Source organism: Pelmatolapia mariae, linkage group LG16_19 (assembly GCF_036321145.2).
Source record: "Pelmatolapia mariae isolate MD_Pm_ZW linkage group LG16_19, Pm_UMD_F_2, whole genome shotgun sequence".
Taxonomy (NCBI): Eukaryota; Metazoa; Chordata; class Actinopteri; order Cichliformes; family Cichlidae; genus Pelmatolapia; species Pelmatolapia mariae.
Window position 1 is genome coordinate 414,301 of NC_086241.1, and position 20,013 is coordinate 434,313.

General features: G+C 41.8%; 1 protein-coding gene across 1 annotated transcript in view; it reads left to right on the forward strand.

Moving 5' to 3' along the window:
• The window catches only part of ttn.1 (titin, tandem duplicate 1), a 164,041-nt gene that overhangs the window by 38,269 nt on the left and 105,759 nt on the right, over positions 1-20,013 (forward strand). The window contains exons 62-90 of the mRNA XM_063500209.1: positions 4-285; positions 632-910; positions 998-1,279; positions 1,368-1,646; positions 1,751-2,038; positions 2,148-2,426; positions 2,507-2,788; positions 2,952-3,230; positions 4,330-4,620; positions 4,934-5,221; positions 5,442-5,558; positions 5,653-5,935; positions 6,079-6,262; positions 6,932-7,012; positions 7,146-7,413; positions 7,715-7,924; positions 9,034-9,111; positions 10,913-10,995; positions 13,766-14,327; positions 14,496-14,573; positions 14,666-14,731; positions 14,904-16,112; positions 16,460-16,576; positions 16,787-16,882; positions 17,078-17,164; positions 17,357-17,434; positions 17,646-17,720; positions 17,881-17,970; positions 18,480-18,515. Coding sequence (XP_063356279.1) covers positions 4-285; positions 632-910; positions 998-1,279; positions 1,368-1,646; positions 1,751-2,038; positions 2,148-2,426; positions 2,507-2,788; positions 2,952-3,230; positions 4,330-4,620; positions 4,934-5,221; positions 5,442-5,558; positions 5,653-5,935; positions 6,079-6,262; positions 6,932-7,012; positions 7,146-7,413; positions 7,715-7,924; positions 9,034-9,111; positions 10,913-10,995; positions 13,766-14,327; positions 14,496-14,573; positions 14,666-14,731; positions 14,904-16,112; positions 16,460-16,576; positions 16,787-16,882; positions 17,078-17,164; positions 17,357-17,434; positions 17,646-17,720; positions 17,881-17,970; positions 18,480-18,515 — 6,627 coding nt within the window. The remainder of the gene's footprint in view (positions 1-3; positions 286-631; positions 911-997; positions 1,280-1,367; positions 1,647-1,750; positions 2,039-2,147; positions 2,427-2,506; positions 2,789-2,951; positions 3,231-4,329; positions 4,621-4,933; positions 5,222-5,441; positions 5,559-5,652; positions 5,936-6,078; positions 6,263-6,931; positions 7,013-7,145; positions 7,414-7,714; positions 7,925-9,033; positions 9,112-10,912; positions 10,996-13,765; positions 14,328-14,495; positions 14,574-14,665; positions 14,732-14,903; positions 16,113-16,459; positions 16,577-16,786; positions 16,883-17,077; positions 17,165-17,356; positions 17,435-17,645; positions 17,721-17,880; positions 17,971-18,479; positions 18,516-20,013) is intronic.

Below are 20,013 nucleotides of genomic sequence, written 5' to 3' on the forward strand. Positions count from 1 at the left end.
CAGAACCACCTCAGTTTGTCCTGAAACTGCCTCCCACTACGTTTGTGAAACAGTACGAGGGACACTGCTTTGAATGCAAGGTCACCAGTGTACAGTCCCTGAGAATATGTTGGTACAAAAATGACCAGCTGATAACTGATGGAGGGAACTATAAAACAATGTGTGTTGACTCAACTGCATACCTCCAGATCTCCAATGCAACATTTGACGATAACGGAGTTTACACTTGTGAGGCTCATAATGATGCTGGCAGTGCAAGCTGCAGCAGCGTTCTCACAGTTCAAGGTCAGCTTCTGAGTAGAGACTTGGCTTGTGGATTTTGCCTCCTCTAAACATATGTTGCATGAGGAAAAGGAAAATTCCCTGTGTTGGAAGCTTGAATTCGCTGTTTCTTTCTGGAATCGTGTCTTTTTTCTTCAAAATCAAATTTCTTCCAGTATGTTGGGGAACACGATTTAACCTACTCTCCTATCATGAATATTAGGACTTTGTCTCTCATGATGCGCTTTTCTTTTTCTGTTTAACCCTCCACAGTATTTCAATTGGTTGAAACTGTCCGGATGAACTGCTTGCTTCGTGTCAAGTCTTCATGAATGCTTCATCTGTTAATATATTTCATTGTATTTTCTAGAGTCCCCAGCCTTTGTTAAAACTCCAAGCCCTGTGGAGGGCATAAAAGGCAAAGATGCTAGTCTGCATTGTGAGATCTCTGGCACCCCACCTTTCCAGGTTAACTGGTACAAAGACAACAGGCCACTAAAGGAGGATAGAAAATGTAAGATGGTCAATGTGGGCAGCTTTGCTACACTTCATATTATAAAGCTGGAGCAAGATGACGCCGGGCTTTATGAGTGCAGGGTGTCAAACAATGTAGGAAGTAAATCGTGCCAAACTGCCATTACTCTGAAAGGTTAGTGTAATATTAGTGGTCATTTCCTCAAAGCTTGGCCACGTGTGATCACCTCTCCTCATCTGTGATCTTTCCATCACTGTTCAGAACCACCAGTGTTTGTGGAGAAACTGGTCGAGCAGTCAGTGAGACTCGGTCAGCAGCTGACGCTGACAGCTACCGTGCATGGCTCGGCACCACTGACTGTGTCTTGGGTTCAGGACAAAGATCATATTCTCAGAGAAGATGACAACAGGAGGATCGCCTTTGAAAACAATGTGGTTGCTCTGGTAGTGCCCAAGGCCGACTCAACCACAGCTGGTAAATACACCTGCCAGCTGAGGAACGACTGTGGAGCGGTAGAGTCTGTCTGCCAAGTGACGGTTCTAGGTTTGTAGAACTCCAAAGTTAATTGCATTACCATTGCAATTAATTACCAGGATTTCTTTAGCCTAATACGTTCTTACATAATCTTTAGAACCTGCTGCTATCGTGGAAAGCCCGGAGCTGTTGAATGTGAAGTCAGGAGAAACTGTATCTCTTGAGGTAACAGTATCTGGCTCACCAGAACTGAAAACTACATGGTTCAAGGGCAACAAAGAACTCTCTGCTAATGCAAAGTATCATCTGAGCTTCAAAAAGCAGCTCGCCACCCTGAAGATTCTGTCTGCTGACAAAGCAGATGCTGGAGAATACACACTACAGGTTACAAACCACGTTGGAACATCCTCTTGCAAAATTAAGCTCACAGTCTCAGGTTTGTGTTTTTTGTGTTCGCTGTCCATTTGTGAGCTTTGTCTTCTTAATGTCACTCTTTTTAATGAGCAATCAGCTCTCCATGTTGTTGTTTCTTTACAATAGATAAGTTGATTCCACCGAGTTTCATAAAGAAGCTGAGAGACACCCACCTTGTTGTGGGTAAGCCTGGTGAGATGGAGTGTAAGATTACCGGTTCTGCTCCTTTAACAACTTCCTGGTTCCATAATGGCCAAGAGATAAACAGTGGGCCAAACTATGAGATTAGCAGCGTGGATAATGTGTGCACACTGAGAATTCCAATGATTAAGACATCAGATTCTGGCAAATACACATGTAAGGCTGTGAACGCTGCAGGAGCCAGTGAGACAAGTGCTTCAATGAATGTGACAGGTCAGTAATCCAGAGAACAGAATATTTTAAACATGGTTTCCTCAGCCAGGATCAGAGGTTTGGTTACAACAAATCTTTTTTTATTTTGAATCTTTTTATTGGAAACCAGAACCTCCATCTTTTTCTGAAACGCCTGAGGCTCGAGAAACGTTGCCTGGCCAAAGTGTGTCTTTCTTGGCTAAAGTGAAAGGCAGCATTCCCATAAAGGTCAAATGGTTCAGGGGAGCCAAGGAAATGCAGCACGGGAGAGGCTGCGAGATCTCCCTGAAGGATGACGTCGCCACACTGGTGCTTCATAAAGCTGAAAAGTCTCATGCAGGAGAGTACACCTGCCAGATCATTAATGATGCAGGAAAGGACAGCTGCTCAGTTTTTCTGTTTGTGAAAGGTTTGTTATCATTATATATGCCCGTCTTACAATTCATGCACTGATTTTTATTTAACTGACGATGGACTTACCCCTCTCAGAGCCAGTCCACTTTGTGAAGAGGCTGAGGGACATTTCCATTGAAAAGAGCAAGCCTCTGAGGCTCCAGGTCGCATATGCTGGAACCCCAACTGTAAATGTAACCTGGAAAAAGGATGGTAAACTCATCCAAGCCTCTTATCTGTACAATATGATCGCCACAGACACCTCTTGCATCCTGGAGGTTCTTAACTCTGAAAGGATGGAGGCAGCTGGTAGATACTATTGTGAAGTAGACAATGGAGCCGGAAGTGACAAATGTGAAGCGCAAGTTACAATCCTCGGTAAAATGATTGGTTGTGCATGTAAATGTGGATCACTCTGTTTTTCTTATGGTGACTTATGACCACACATTCATTCATTTGGCCATTTTTTTTAAACACATTTTTTCATTTATATGTTTACACATCTGTACTTAAACTAAACCACCCTGATCTCTCACTTTAGAACCACCTTACTTTGTTGACAAGCTGGAGCCAGTGGAGGTATCTATGGGTGATGCGGTGACCTTAGAGTGCAGGATTGCAGGAACTCCTGTGATCTCTGTCGCCTGGTTTAAAGATGATGGAAAGCTGCGCAAGTCCAACAGTTGCTCAATGGACTTTGCAGATGGCGTTGCCACTTTGAAACTGTTCAAATCTACCAAGTCTGATCACGGTGAATATATCTGCAAGGCCGAGAACCGGGTTGGTTCAGCCTCCACCAGCTGTAGCGTGACTGTGAAAGGTGATGCTCGCGTTCACTACTTCATTTTTCTACATTAATGAAGCCTGGTGTGACTGTGAATATTTTAAAGACATTTTTCGAGCTGCTTTGTTGAGTTACAAGGAATCTTAAAAGTCAACAACGGGCTTTAGTCCAGTTTCATATTTAGAGGTTTCCCACCTTTCAGACAAGTACTGCAAAAGAGCAGTTGAGATTGAAGATATACTTGAAACACCCAGAGGACAATTCCCATGTTTATGTAACATGAGTGAGTGAATAATTCATAGATGCCAGTCATGTCAGAAAAGGTGGTCCACGAACCAACACGTTTCCTTTGACTTTATCTGATTCCCAGATATCGTTCTAATCACTGATGCTAACTGTTGAATGTAGCTGTTTCCTGTGGTCTGCTGACCAAATGCCCCTACATTTCCCGAGGTTCAGATTGAAGCACAGGGATTGGCCCTTTGCTGTGGCTTCACCTAAACTGTGGAACATTAGACACTTTCAAAACCCGCCTGAAAACCCTCTTATTCTCTTTTAAATCAGAAGAAGTTCTGATTACTTTTGTGCTATTTCTTACTCAGATCTTCTCATTTTATATTTACTTTCTTAAATTCTGTTGTCTTTTGTCATCTTTTTATGCCATTTGACTTTTCTTTTAGATGTACAGCACTTTGGTGACCAGCTGTTGTTTTAAAAGTGCTATGGAAATAAATTTGACTTCCTGTGATCTTGTGCTTGCCAGGAATAACCAGGATGATATTTTAGGGTGCATTTTCAGTGCTTTAGAGTTGGCTGGCTCTGCGTTTTGTAGGTCTTGAAATAAAGATTTACTAAGCTTTGAGAGATGCCTGAAACCAAGAGCGTTCTCCGGCTGGGAACGCCGTAATGGTCAGATAATGGTCTTTTTCATAGACAGGAGATTTTTGGTCAGAATCTCTGATGTTTAGTATTTCTTTGCTTTTGTGTTGTTTGTATGTTGTCTCGTGTGCTGTGCCAGACTCTTTCCTGAAGCTGTGGTAAAGGCCCAGTGGCCTGAACTCTTAAACTGGAATCTCAAACTTCCAATGCCACTGCATGGCATGATTTTCTTTCTTATTTTCTTCCCCACTAACAGAGCGCAAAGTTCCTCCAAACTTCACCAAGAAGCCTTCTGAGTCCATGGTGGATTCAGTGGGTAAGACTGTAAAGATCGAGGGCCGAGTGTCCGGCTCTCAACCTCTGACCATCTCCTGGTACAAGGACGACAGTGAGATCCACGCCTCGGACAAATATGATATCAGCTTCAAAAACAACATGGCCGTGCTGTGTGTCAGAGGCTCCACGGGCTCTGACGGTGGTGTTTACACCTGTGAGGCCTCCAATGAAGCTGGCAAAGCTTCTTGTAAGGTTTCTCTCACAGTAACAGGTAGGACTCTGTAGGATTTGATCCTTTTCATCCATGCAGCTAAAGCTGATGTGACTCTACAGGATGTTCTTATGACACTAAAGATTAAAACCTGATTATGACACCTTTCATTGTATTAAAGTAATGTTTGGGTAATATTTTACTATATTTGGGTAAAATTATGACTGTTTTCAGGATGAAATACAGTGACTTGTTTTGTTAGCATCCATCCAAAGTTTTCTGCCAGATTTTGGACGAGCTTCAATTTAACAGTTCACTGTTTGAAAGGTGAGTATTTGTAGTCATCCTGTCGGTTTTTCCACCACTTCTCCAGAGACTGGCCAGGCTCCCAAATTTGATGTTCCTCTGGAACCAGTGACTGTGGGTGAAGGGGAGAAGCTGAGCCTCCAATGCCACGTCACCGGCTCTACTCCAATAACCATCCAGTGGATGAAGGACAGGAGAGAGCTCGTGTCCAGCGGAAACACCAAAATCACATTTGTTGGTGGAACGGCCAATCTGGAGGTCAGCCAGGTGTCAAAGGCGGATGCTGGAGATTACCTGTGCAAGGCCAGCAATGCAAATGGCACTGACTTCTGCAAGTCTAAAGTCACTGTAAAAGGTAATCAATCTGTGGTTCCAGTTTTGTGTAATGAACAATGAACATTTGCACATCTTGTCTCTCCACTGCACGGTGGGAAAAGTATTTACTGCAGTGAAGCTAAACCAACATTACTACAAAACTTTGTTTTTAAAGTTGTTTTATGAGAAATGCAGTGCGTTTATTTCTTTCTGCTGGTTATGTGTTTCACAACATTTAACTCACTTTCAAATCCTTTCAGATAAAGGTGCTAAGGCCACACCCGCTGAGGCTGCTGCCCCGGCTGCAGCCGCCCCGGTCAAAAGGCTCGACAATCTGTTCTTCATCGAGGAACCCCAAAATGTTTCTGTCACAGAGAGTAAGCACGAGGAGCCCAGGCTCTTTTTGCTCTCATTCATTATCTCTAAAGGTTTCCATTTTGAACTAACTTTGTGTATTTCTGATTTTGGCAGAGGGTACTGCAACCTTTATCGCCAAGATTGGAGGTGACCCAATCCCCAGTGTGAAGTGGATGAAGGGCAAATGGAGACAGATCACCCCCGGCGGTCGAATCTCCATCGAGCACAAGGGCCAGGATGCCAAACTGCAGATCAGAGAAGTGACCAAGTCTGATTCTGGTCATTACAGATGTGTTGCCACCAACAAACATGGAGAAATTGAGAGTGGCGCTGATATGGTGGTGACCAAAAAGGAGGAACTGGGAGAAGTGGGAGACTTAAGAACGAGGCTCAAGAAGTAAGGCATTAAGATATGGTGGCAGTGTGAAATTCTTTTCTGTGCAATGGCTCTTTTATCAAAGCCTAAAGGAAACAGAAGAGCAAACATCTGGCAGATATCTGCTTCAGAGAAAAATCTGATCATGTATTTTATTTTTTCAGGACTCCTTCCAAGCAGAAGAGTCCCAAGAAAGAAGAAGAGGTCAACATTGTAGAGTTGCTTAGAGGTCACGACCCCAAAGACTATGAGAGGATCCTGCGGGAACATGGAATCCATGACTACCGTGCCATCCTGCAGGCCGTGGAGTTCCTGAAGAAGGAGAAGGAGATGGAGACTGGAAGAGCGGTAAGACAGAAAGTGTCAGCGCAGATGACCGGACATCGTCCCACATAGTACAGCTGTGTGAGAAAGCAGCAGAATTAATATCACGGTTCAGCTTTACAATCTGTTAGCAGGAAGGATGGAGACAAAAACTTTACCTCTAAATTCCACCAAATAAAGGGCCAGATGGCCCTCAAGCCTCTGGACTGGTAACTCACTTCTGGGGTCTCCAACATTTTGGCTTAGCTGTGGAGCAGATAACAATTTGCCAACTTTAGTCTGCAAAAACTCACTACCAGCAGCTTCTAAGTGTGAGTATTTGGTCCCATATTTAAACTAAACCTACTTTGGGGCTTCTTAGTCTGAGTTGAGAGCAGCTGAACATAGTTGATGCAGACAAATAAGGTAGAAAAACAGGCATTTTACATATACTTCTCCTTTCCAGAGAGAAATTTGGACATGGCGAACGTGATCTCTCCCTATTTTGTTCCTAAAGCAGAAAGTAACAGTTTGCTACCAAGCCAACTTTATCTGTAAAGCACTTTAAAACAGCAAGTGCTGACCAAAGAGCCGAGAACAGAATAATGCAAAGTTAAACAAATTAATAATAATAATAAAAAAGCACGAATGAATACCATGGAAACATGGAAAATATTCCCTGAAGCGACTCTCACAGACTCTGTCCTGCTGCAGGAGGTCGAGAGTGGGGCACGAGTCGAAGAAGAGGACATGGCCCGACTCATCGAGCAGCTAGAGGGACGCGTCAGCATGGAGGTAAAAGCACCATCTAATTATGAGGCCATTAAAAAATAAACACATCGTGTTTCAGTATATAATACTGGAAAACTTAATATGATTCCTGATAATCAATGATTTGACAATACACAAACGGGTTTTTCTTGCTCAGCCTGTCTCTGTGATGGAGGACATCACTGACCAAACCATCATGGAGAACCAGAGCGCCACCTTTGAGTGCCAGATTAAGATCAACTACCCAGAGATCACGCTCACCTGGTACAAAGGCACCCAGAAACTGGACAACAGCGAAAAGTACGACATCAGCAGCGTGGGGGACCGCCATTATCTGAAAATCAAGAACTGCCAGGTCAAAGATCAGGGCAACTACCGCGTGGTGTGCGGTCCTCACATCTCCAACGCCAAACTGACGGTCACAGGTAAGAGTCAGAGCGTTTGATCCCGATGTCTCTGTGTGTCTGTAACATGTCCTCACGTCCAGCTCTTCCATTTTATTATCAGGAGCTGCTCGTAAGACAGGTAAGAAGGATGAGTCCAAACTAACACGACTCAGACTGACCTCTTTGAACCTGAAGCTTCTCCTCTACCTTTGTGTGTTTGTTTCTGTGTCTTTTATACTGAATCTGATTTTAGTCCAAAGTCTTAACACTTAACTGTGACATCAGATCTTCACATTTAAAATGCATATATCGGAGGCTCACTCTTATTGTCTGGTTCTAGTCGATCAAATTCAGTTCACTAAAAGCATCCGAAGCATCGAGGTCAACGAACGCCACTCTGCCACCTTCGAGTGCGAGTTGTCCTTCGACAACGCTGCCGTCACGTGGTACAAAGACTCGTGGGAGCTTAAAGAAAGCCCAAAATATAACTTCAGGACTGAAGGCCGACGGCACTTTATGACAATCCACAACGTAACTGCAGAGGACGAAGGTTTGTTACGCAGCCAAGTTACTGTTTCCTCTGGAGACACTTTCTAATAACTAGACCAAAGTTTAGCTATTTGAGTAGTATGCATCATCTTATAGATTAACATCTGGTTTTAATGGTGCACAATAAAAGTATTAAAAAATAAAAGTATTCTAATCATGTCATTGAATGCATTTAGCCGTTTTAGCTGACTCACAAACACACAACAAACAGCAGCTGAATATCTTTAAGCTAAAAAGATGTTAGTGGGCGCTTGAAGGGGGCGAATTCTGCTGTTACTGATTCATAGTAAACACAAAGTTCTTTGAAAAAATACTGTTTCCAGCACGTTTTGGTATTTTATCAGTTTTATTTATACAGCACCAAAACACAACAACAGTGACCTGAAGGTGCTTTATACTGTAAAGTAGACCCTACATACAGAGAAAAACCAACAATCACATGAATCGATTTGGCCAATCGGGAAAAAGTTTGCTTTTAGGGAGAGGGGCAGTAAAAAATAAAGGACCTGAAGTTATTTTTAAGCAGACAGAAGACAAACTGATGATAAAGTAAGAAATAATTGAGAATTTTTAGGAGGAGAATAGATCCCCTGTAAAATGAGTACATGAAAAACTAATCAAGGACCAAAAGAAGACCTGTCTGCTAACCTGGTAACGTTCAGCCTCAGCTGCACAGACTCAATGCAAAGATGTGAAATCTGAGTAAAGTTGCGGTCACACCAGCATCGTTTAGTGGATCCTGCTGCACATCGACCCGCCATCGTATTACAGCCGAGTCGCTGTCAGAGTTCAGAGCAGCACATGTGCTTTCATTTAGCTTCTTAAAACTTGAGCTTTACTCAGTAATCAGTTTTTATTTTTCATTTTTTGAATGAACCGAACAGGATACCGTCAAATAGCAAAACTAGCCAACGACCATATTTGTGTACCAGCAGCGGTTTAGCATATATGACTTATATAAACAAATGTAACTTCACCTGGACGTTACTGCAGTGCTGACGTTTAGAGAGGATCAGCTGGGCTCTCTGGTGTGACCGGCCTTTACCGCGATTTCTTCTGTGAGTGTTTAAGGGACAGTTTGGCCTGAACTCCCTGATGTTTCCCCATCAGGCGTGTACTCGGTGATTGCTCGCCTGGAGCCACTGGGAGAAGCTCGAAGCACAGCCGAGCTTTACCTGTCAGGCAAAGGTCTGTACGTTTTTTACACATTACTGACATCAGCGTGATGTCATCAGCGTGATGTCATCAGCTACAATAACGCTTCTGTACTTTGTCCTTTCACAGAAATTGAGTTAGGGAGGGTTCCTCAGGGTGAGTATCTTAAAAAGTGCAGCAAATAAACGACAGTAAACCTGAACACGTGTTCACCTGCAAACTCAGACACAGGTTTACGATTTTACAACAAGGTCGAGGTCGCACTGGTCATTTCACGGACACTTCTCCATTTTCACAAGAATCACGGCTCATCCTGTTTGCGAGGCTCCTTGACGTCTCATTGGTTTGTGCAGTACAGCCGAGCACTGCCAACAAGGCTTTCACTGTACTGTGACCGTGACTGTGGGGTTCAACAAACATTATCCTGACTCACTGCATCATCTCACACGTCACTGTGATTTCAGTCACACCGAACAAGTGTTAAGTTTTACTGTCAGAACATAAAAACAACAACAATAATAATAATAATAGTAATGATGATAATAATAATAATCAAAGTGTTTGTGGCTGAACCTTTAGATGTCCCCGACACAGCCGTTCATGTGTCAGAGGCAGCGTCTGTGCTCGCGTGCAGAGGTGAGTCTGGGACCGTTCAAACTGATCACAATTTCAGTAACTCTGCTCGTTTCTGTCATTTACACGATTGTTTTCTGCCACAAGATTCCTCCGAGTTTTATCACTTTGAGGAGAGAACAGAAGTGAAAGGTACAGCAGTCATCACTCTAAGATCAGCACTAACCGCCGTCATCTCTACAGTTTGCGTGACGAAACGTGAAAGACGGATTTTCTGCATTAAACCGTTTTTTTTAACCGTCATCACCCTCAACTCCATCATCATCATCATAACCATCATCATCACCTTCTTCCTCCTCCTTTAACCTTCATCCTGAGTAACTGTGTGCTTATTTTAAACATCATCTGTACACGACCCGTTTTAATATCCCAAATATAATTCAGCTTTATTATCTGAGCTGTGCAGACGAGGTCATGTCAGTGTTTTCAAATTAATCCTGATATGACGAGATTTAAAATTCAGCCAGTTTAAAGATGCGCAGTTCTTTTTATTTTATTGTAATAAAGAATTACAAGTTTCTGACTATAATTATGATTTTAATCACGTTGTTTTCTGAATTACAAAAGTGTCAACATTCCTGTTTTAAAATCTGATTTATTATATTCTCATTATGGTTTTTGTTGCCTCTCAGACTTCGCTGCTCAGATTTAAAAAATAAAAATGAGGTTTTCAATAAATAAACAGTAAGTCAGATTTTTTTATTTTTGTTTTATTAGAAATGAAAGCTAAACTTAAAATTGGATTATCTCACCTCAAATTTTGAAAGTCTGAACTTTGATCAATTAACAGTATTTTCACATTCAGAATTGTGGAGTTTCATTTGAAATATTTAAAGGTTTCACGACCTGATCGTCGTCTGCACATAAACTGTTCACCGATCTGACGTCTAACGGATGAATATCTTTCCGTGGTCTGTAGTGTTTCAAAGTCTGACACATGAAGAAGAGATGCTTTCAGTTCAGTACTCGTCCGTCTCAGGTATCAGCTTTAATCACTTTATGAAGTCTAATGACTGTTAACGTGCTGTGGACGTGTTTTTGTCTGAACTGCTGTAGCGTGTTCATCGCCCGCACCCGTCTTCCTGTTTCGCCTGTTATTGTGTTTCGTTTTGTTTTTAGCAGCTTTGGATACTCGACGACCTGCAGCAGCTTTCACATGTCAGTCGTTCTTTTTCTAAGTTTACATTTTTTTCCTCACCAGGAGAGAAAAAACCTGTTGAAGAAACTGTTGAGTGGACTGAGGTGGAGGGCAGAGGAGAAATCCCTGAAGGTATAACTGCAAATGTTCTTCTGGCTGTTCATAAAGCTCGGAGCTGAAATATAATGAGGTGCTGCCAATCAGCTGACTGTTATGTTTGTCTGCCACTTAAATTCCACTTAAATGCTTCAAACACCAACTGCTGCTTACAGAAGCTGTTCTTCTTCTCCTCAGGTGTTACTTCTATGATTCTGCATGTTTCCTGTTTTTGTCATGTTTTGGTCTCATTATTATTCTGTTCTTGCCTTCATGCTCTTGTTAACCTTCACTGGAGCTTTCCATGCAGTAGATTTGGCAGAGTAGACGGTAGAGCTTGACTGAAGTAGTTTTAATGTGACCTTTCTTGATCTTTCAAGTTCCTGAGATTTACAGGATGCCAGAGGAGAAACCCTCTGAGCCTGAAGCTCCGCCTCCACCTCCGGTCAAAGGTATCTACAAATGTCTGTTCTTATTTATTCTTCTTCATGTGCTGTTTGTCTTGTTGGTATGTTACATCTTTTCTTTTTTATTTCCATTCTTTATTTTTTTCCTAAAGAAATAATAATAAAGAAACCTTGATGTTCAGTTTAATGTGGTGAGAAACTGAAATGAATGATAATGTTTTAAAGTACCTGAAGCAAAGAAGCTACAGCCTGAAGCCCCTGCTCCACCTCAGAGAGAGGAACGTCCAGCTGCAGAAGGTAATGTTCATGATGCAGTGAGTCACTAAAGATGTCTTATTTTATGTGTTTGTGGGTCTTTATTGGCTCACGTTCTCAACTGTTTATGTAAATGATGCGAATTACAAATGTTTACCAGAAAGCATCATACTTTTACACAAACTTCAGGAAATCTCATGATATATTATATTGAATATTTACACTATATTTAAAGCTTTGGTCAAGTTTTTGTAGCACAAACTCACCAACTTTAGCATCAATATGAAATTCAAACTATTCACAATTATGCTCTCAAGATCTTTCAGATTTAAAGAATATTTTTTAGGCTTTTTTTGTCTCTTTAATTGTTGTCTGAAGTATTTTCTTGCTGTTCTTACAATGCGTAAATAGCATTGAGTTCTTGCTGTCAGGTTTTATGTGTCTCCTCTTTGCCCCAAGCTCTTACAACTGTGTGTTTCCTGTGTTAAATGATGGTAATATTTCTCTGTTAACCTTGAAGAACCAGTAGTCTTCACCCAACCTGAACCTTACCGACCCAAACCAGCAACACCAAAACTGGTTCATTCAGAACCTGAAGTGGAACCCGTGAAACCAGTGATATCTAAGCCTGAAGTGGCTCAAATTAAGCCTGAGCTCCAAGAACCAAAAGCTGTCCCCACTAAGAAAACGCCAGAGTCCCCAAAACCAATAGGTAATGTAATGAGCACTTTGTTTTTCTGCTGTTCAAATGGAAAGCCATTACATCCCAAGTTCTTCTAGTTTTGTTTCATGTTGCTGTGACCTAAGTGTGCACTTCTTAACGTGTTCTTATATGTCATGGATGTCCTAACCTCTTGATCTTTAAGCATTAACACTGTCTATAGTGTGGACCACACGTGGTGTTTGGAGTGTTTGAATATAGCCTTTAATAAATACATTGCTTTGGTGTATCAATAACAAATCTAACAAATTTTGACCATGAAAATAATTCTATGGTAAGTAAAAGAGTAAACCTTTAAACATATAAATGTTGTCCAAAGTGCCAGCTGTAGACAAACTAGCAGAAGCCTCAGTTCAGCCAGTCTCTACAACGATTACTTCAACAAAGACTGAAGCTAACAGGGGGTTGGGAAGCTCATCTGTAACTGGAAGGTTGCCAGTTCGATCCCCCAGCTCTCTCTGTCCTGGTCGTTGTGTCCTTGGGCAAGACACTTCACCTACTGGTGTTGGCCAGAGGGGTCGATGGCACGATATGGCAGCCTCGCTTCTGTCAGTCTGCCCCAGCTGTGGCTACAACTGTAGCTGCCTCCACCAGTGTGTGAATGAATAGTGGATTTGTAAAGCGCTTTGGGTGCGTAGAAAAGCACTATATAAATGCAATCCATTATTAAAAGGTAATGAAGGGACATGTTTTTCATGTGTGACACTAACTCTCTTTACAACAAACACGGCTTGGCTGTGTATTTAATGTACTGTGATTGTGTCTTTCTCTAAGCACTCGATAGAGTGCTGACGCCATCGTGGTTACCAGTAGGTTACTGAACATATACACTGTATGCATTTTTTCCTTTAAAGTACCAAAACCACCAAAGTCAGAAGAACCTGTACTTCAACCAAGCGCAGTCCTTGCTTCTCCATCATTGGAACATCTTCCAGCTGAAGGTATAGATTGTTAACCAAAGTCGTGTTGCTTCTTTTTCTCTAATATCATCTTCCCTACTTTGACTTCACTCATTAAGAATGTATCTTTGATTCCATATTAATCTTAATTGTTAGCTGTTGGATAAAAAATACACAATCTTCTCTTAAGTGCAAGAAACACCAAGACCAGAAGAACCTGTACCTCAACCATCTGCACCCAAAGTTACTCCACAAAAAGTTGAAGATGTCCCAGTTAAAGGTACTACAAAGAGTTTCTTGATAGGTTGCTGTGTTGTGCCGGTTTCTTTTATACTTGTTAGTATAACTTTTGCTTTTCTGAAATATCTTACATGAATATCTTTCAGCATGCTAAGCACTCGTTAGAGTGTGACTACAAATTTTTGGTATTAGAAAAAAAATCTTAAATATTAAATAAATCTTCTTTTAAGTTGCTTTAGAACCAAAGATACTCGAACCTCCAAGAAAACCATATCTGCTGGCTGATAAACATCAGCAGGAAGTAACTGAACCAAGGGACCTGGAAGCTCCAGAAAAAATCAAGGCTCCTGAGGTTCCTGAAGCACCAAAGAAGCTTCCTGAAGCACTAAAGGTTCCTGAAGCAGCAAAGAAGGCTACAGAGGAGCCAAAGCAGGTTCCTGAAGAACCAAAGAAGGTTCCTGAAGCGGCAAAGAGGGCTACCGAGGAACCAAAGAAGGTTCCTGAAGAACCAAAGAAGGTTCCTGAAGCAGCAAAGAAGGCTACAGAGGAACCAAAGAAGCTTCCTCAAGAACCAAAGAAGGTTCCTGAAAAACCAAAAAAGGTTCCTGAAGAACCAAAGAAGGTTCCTGAAGAACCTGAAAAGCCTCCCAAGGAACCAAAGAAGCTTCCTGAAGAACCAGTTCCAGAAACACTGAAGAAAGTTGCAGAAGTAGCAAAAACGGCTGTGGTAGAACCACAGAAAGTTCCAACAGCACAGGTTATAGAACGATCAGCAGAGCCAGTGAAAGATCTAGAAGTGTCAGCAGAACCACAACATTTGGAAACACCAATACAACAACCGCAGGTCAAAACGTCTGAAGGTAGATATGTCTGTCAATACCATTTGGTTGGTCTTATAACCACTTACTAGTAACTCATCTTGACCTATTAACACAATAAGTTGGCCTTGTTGAAATGCCGTAGGCTGTCTTCAAAGATTTTGTTATGATTTGTGTGTTGACCTGTATGTTCACTGTTTGTTACTTCAGTCATCCAAACAGTCAAACAAAGGGGGATACCAACAGCTCTAGCTAAACCAAAGCTGGAGGCGAGTACACCAGTCAAAGGTATGCTTTGACTTTCAAAGTTTCCCTGTGGATAATCAGCATTTTTATGAATTCCTTAGAACATGACTAGATATGTTTGCCTCTATAATCAGATGAGATCGTTGCTTCTGGAAAAGTAGAAGACGAGCCAAAGGCCATAGAAATCCCTCAGCAGAGAGGTAGAAATTCATAATACTAGTAGTTATAAAATAAGGGTCATAGTTGAATATGTACCACACTAAAGTTTGTATTTTTGTGTCTTGGTGGTGTGTATGTGTCGTGTTTTCTTCTTGGCCACCGCTCCATGGTGCATTTCTTCAATCTTGGGTAATATCTTAAAATTGATCCCAGTTCCTCTGAAGCCTCACCTGAAGCCAACAGCTGAGGTTGAAGGCAGAAAGGAGTGTCCTGCAGAAAAAGGTGTTGAAGAAAGGATTTCCCTCACAGAAGCTGGCTACAGGAAACAGGAAGTCGACACATATAAAGAAGGAGTCAACAAGTCAACTGCAAGAGAAGAAACCATTTTGAAAACTGAGATAATGGAACAAATTGAAAAGACAAAGGAGGTGGTTTCTGTATCATACAGAGAAGATCATCAGGTAGAGATTATAGAGCAATCAAAAACAGATTATGAGGCTGAACAACTGGAGTGGACTGGACCTTACAAACCTGAGAAAATAGAGAAAGAAATGTCTCTGTGGTCTGCTTCTCCAACTCTAAAGGGGTCTGCCCATTCTCCTGCAGAACAAGATGTCGCACCTCCACCTGAAATGTCTCATCTTTTGCAGAAAAAGGTTTCTTCTCCTGATGTTGGAGAGGCTTACAAGAAGAAAGAGCAGGCCGAAGAGGCTGACCTTCCTACTGCGTATTTACAGACAAGAGTTACTGAATCATTACATCATGAAGAAATTCAAGAAGACTCTGCAATAGAGGAACTTAAGTCTAAAAAGGTCACCACATCAAAGAAGCCTAGAGCTCTTACAGAAGTAATTTGTTTGAAGCAAGATGGGTCTGTTGAAGGTAAAGCAGGTGTTCCCCAAACCACTCTTTCTCACCCTGCAGCAGTTTCTCCTACAATGGTATCTTCAAGTCAAGACATGGTGAAAACTCCTAAAACTTCCATATATGTATGTGATGAAGATATTCTACCTCTGGACAAGCCAAGTCTTGTATCAGAAGATGCATCGATTAAACAAAGTAGGGATGGATCACGTTTTGTTACAGCTCAAACTCCTTCACCCGAGGAGAGACGCTGTTCGGAGGAAGAAATTTCTCCAGCAAAGAAGTCTGTTCTGCCAACCAAACACAGCTCCCCTACACTCTCTGAGGCGGTTTTGGGCCTAATAGAAGATCTGTCCCTTGAAGAAGACACTCCTGTCAAGAAACCTATTCCTTCTGTGCCTGCTCCAGTAAAAACACCTCAAGTTCAGCAAATCTCTCCATCTTTGAGAGTTTCTGAGGAAGCAAACAACACTGCAACTAAAGCTAAACCAACAAGAGCAGATGACAAGAAAGCAAAGAAGCCAACACAGAAGACTGACCAACAGGCTCTTGATGCAGGTATTTGAGCCACACAGGCTCACGATCGCCATAAGATCATCCTCTCTTAAACTTTACTTTCACTAATGTCTTGTACTCATCGTGGTTAACAAGAAAACCTTAGTCCATATTAAGCTGATCATTTTAATGATGATTCGAGCCAGTCTTGGTCTGTTAACCTCTTTTACTGCTGGGATTTTGTTTTCATTCATCATCTTCATTCTTCAGCTTTCTTCCACATCTTTATCTCTGTCGCTGTTTCTGCCTGTTTATGATGTTTGGAGAAATGTGCCTGAAACATCTGTGTGTAGTCTTGGCTGACTGTGCTGTTGTCTCGGTTGTGACCTTGACATCTTGTATTCCTAAAGCGCCTCCTCCTGAGGAGAAGAAGCCATCTGCACCAGTGCCAAAGCCTTCACCTACTCCTCCTCGTGAGCAGAAGGTGGCTCCCCCTGCTCCTGAACAGAAAGTAGCTCCCCCTGCAGGTAGCCTGTTCAGTTTGTTCCTCATCTTTGCTGAATCTTAATGGGCCAAACTTTTTCTAATCTTCACCTTTATTTGTTTGTCCTTTCTGTCTAAGTCATCTTCAGATTTCCGTGTTTATTTTTTGTTTTATGTACTTACTGTGTGTCAGTTTGTATTGATCAAGCTTACTGTTTTCTTGGTCGTGACCTTGGCATCTTGTATTCTTAAAGTATCTCCCCCAGAGGAGAAGAAACCATCTGCACCAGCACCAAAGCCTTCACCTCCTGCTCCCCCTGCTCCTGAGCAGAAGGTGGCTCCCCCTGCAGGTAGCCTGTTTAGTTTGCATGTTCCTCATCTTTGCTGACTCTTCATGAGTTGACCTTTTTTGTCTTTGATTTTTTGTATTCTTCCTCTTTAAGTTGTTGGATTTTTTTTAAATTAATGTACGTATTATGCGTAAGTTTGCACTGACCAAGCTTATGGCTTCTTGGTCGTGACCTTGGCATCTTGTATTCCTAAAGTATCTCCCCCAGAGGAGAAGAAACCATCTGCACCAGCACCAAAGCCTTCACCTCGTGCTCCTGAACAGAAAGCTGCTCCTCCTGCAGGTAGTTTCTTCACTCACTTTTGTTATTGTTGTAAATGTTGTCTTTCTGTTTGGTTTCATTTGGTGGGTGACAATCGCCTCACGTTTGCTGTAACTTCACTGGCTGACTGTTGTTAGTCCTCTCTGGTGTCTCTACTGACCATGTGGTAACCTTGGTCATGATCTTGGCATCTTCTATTATTACTTCCTTCAGAGGAAAAGAAACCATCTGCTCCAGCACCAAAGCCTTCAGCTCCTGCTGCTCCTGCAGCCAAAGTTGCTCCTCCTGCAGGTACTTCTGTTATACTTCTGTTTGTTATTATAAAGATTCTCCATGTTGTCTTATTCTGTTTCTGTTTGAGTTACTTTGCTGTTATCTTTGTTGCCCATGTAAACTTTTCCTCCATCTTAACATCTTTATATTGTTCTCTGTCTGTTCCAATTTGTTGGTACTTTCGTGTCTTCTCTCTTGGTCGTAACCGTTGATATTTTGTACTTCTAAGTGTCTCCTCCTGAGGAAAAGAAGGTACCTCCACCAACAACCAAGCCAACAGCAGAGAGAGTGGTTCCCCCCGCAGGTAGTTTCTACTGTTTATCATTAATCTTACTGACTGTTCTGTTTGTCCTGCCTTTGAGAAATCTGTTGTGTCTTAACAACAGTGAATTCTGTTTGTCAGTTGGTTGTTGCTTGTTGACCAGATCTTTGCCAGTGATTTAATCATGTTGGCATTCTTGTAGCTGAAGTTGCATCGTTGGAGAAGGAAGCTCCTGCACCAGCCGTAAAGGCTGAACCAGCTCCAGTATCAAAGGAAATCTCGCCGCCTGAAGGTAACATCTGTTCTTTCATGTATGCTCCTCTCTTATGTTTGTCTTCTACTTTGAAGCTTTTTTAATATCACAGCTTCAATCTTCATACCAAACATTTTTACCTTTTCTTTTAAAATGTGTTTCCTGTTTACATCTGTTGGTCTGTTTCTATACACAATAGTCCACTTCCACGCTTTGATCCAATTCACTTCTTTAATATTAACACAATTTGCTGAATGAAGCCAAATAACCTTTTAAAGGATTTTTAAACATCTGGGTGCATCATATTTGCAGTAATGAAACGTGTTAAACAGCTGATGAACTTCCTGCTTCTTCTTAAAGCTCACTGTCTCTGTTTCTGCAAAGTATTCTGCTGAAAGCTCAAAACAATAAAACAACCCCAACAACAGCTGCATGCCGCAACCTCTGTTCCTCAAACAAATGAACCATCTCTGGCTTTGACTGAGCCTTTTGTCTAACTCTGTTTGCATTGTTTGTACTTATAATGATTTTATATAATTTTTTTGCAGACAAGGAACCAGTGTCAGCACCTGGACCAACAAAAGGTATGCAAATTATAAAAAAAGTACAACCTGCTTCAATTTTTTGTAGCCTTTTAGGATATTTTAGTTTCATCTACATGTGTAAGTGTGATTCTGTGTTATACTGTAGAAAATATTTTATTTTTTTCTGTGTTATTATGGTGATATTATAAAAGGTGTATCTGCTGCCCAAACCACAGTGCCGTCTCTTAAGCAAAAGGGTAAGATTCCTGTTCAGGAGGCAAAAACACCCGAATCACCTAAGCTGAAGAGTAAGTTCACCAGAATACCGAAAGAGAAAGAACCAGAACCAGAGGTCATTAAGCTGAAGAAGGTTCCAGTGAAACCTCCAGAGCCGGAGAAACAAGTCGTAACTCATAAGGCAGAAGTGACGAGGCATCACGATCCAGAGCTAACAGTTCGTGGGCTTCATGACAGAGACGATCGAGAGATAATCACACTTGGTAGAACTGAACGAGTATTCACTGCAGATGAGGAAACTATTGAGTTAAGCCATTTTGAGCAAATGGAAAGCCTTACAGTTGTGCAAAAACCAGAATCTGGCGAATGGACAAGAACCTTAAAACCTCAGAAAGACGAGGCGCCGGAGGAGCCGCACGTCGCAAAGAAGAAAATAACTAAATTGCCAAAAGCAGATGAGCAACAAGAATCAGTGAAACTAAAACCATTTGAAACATTTGGGAAACAAGATGCTGAATTACAAGCAATCAAACTGAAAAAGGTGCCACCTAAACCAAAGGAGCCTGAAAAGGAAGTCGTAACTCATAAAGTTGAAGTGACAAGGCATTATGATGCAGAATTAACAGTCCAGAAACTTCGTGATAGAGAGGATCGAGAGTTAGTAACAGAGAGAAAGGAACGAGTTTTCACAGCAGCTCAGGAGACATCTGAACTCAGCTTTGCAGAGGAACCTGAAAAACTGGAGGCAGAAGATGAGAAATCAAGATGGGTAAGAGCCCCGAAAGCACCAAAAGAAGATGAACCTGAGTCAGATTTAAATAAAAAGAAAATAAAAAAATTACCAAAGAAGGACGAGGACCAAGAAGTAGTTACACTGAAACCATTTCAAAAACCTCAAAAACAAGAAGCAGCTGAACCTCCGAAGGCTAAGACAGAAGCTGAGGCAAAAACAGATACTGAGCGTAGTCCTTACATGAGAGGTGAGCTGCCACAAAGAGATCAACCTGCCGCTGCTGGAAAACACCAGAAAGATGATGATGCTCCACTGATGAATGACAATGCATCTCCAGATATCAACAAAGACCAAAAGGAAATCCCACATAAGAAAAAGGTTGATCAAGTACCCAAAGATGTAGAAACTACAGCGGCCGAAAAGCTCCGCGGAAAACCTAAAATGATTTCTACACCAGATAAAGAGAAAGAGCAGGTTGTGTTGAAACCATTCACTAAAATCACCAAGCCTGAAGAAAAGCCAGAAAAAGCATCAGAAGAGAAGAAGAAGCCTTTGGACACAAAGGTACCCAGTCAAGCAACTAAAGAG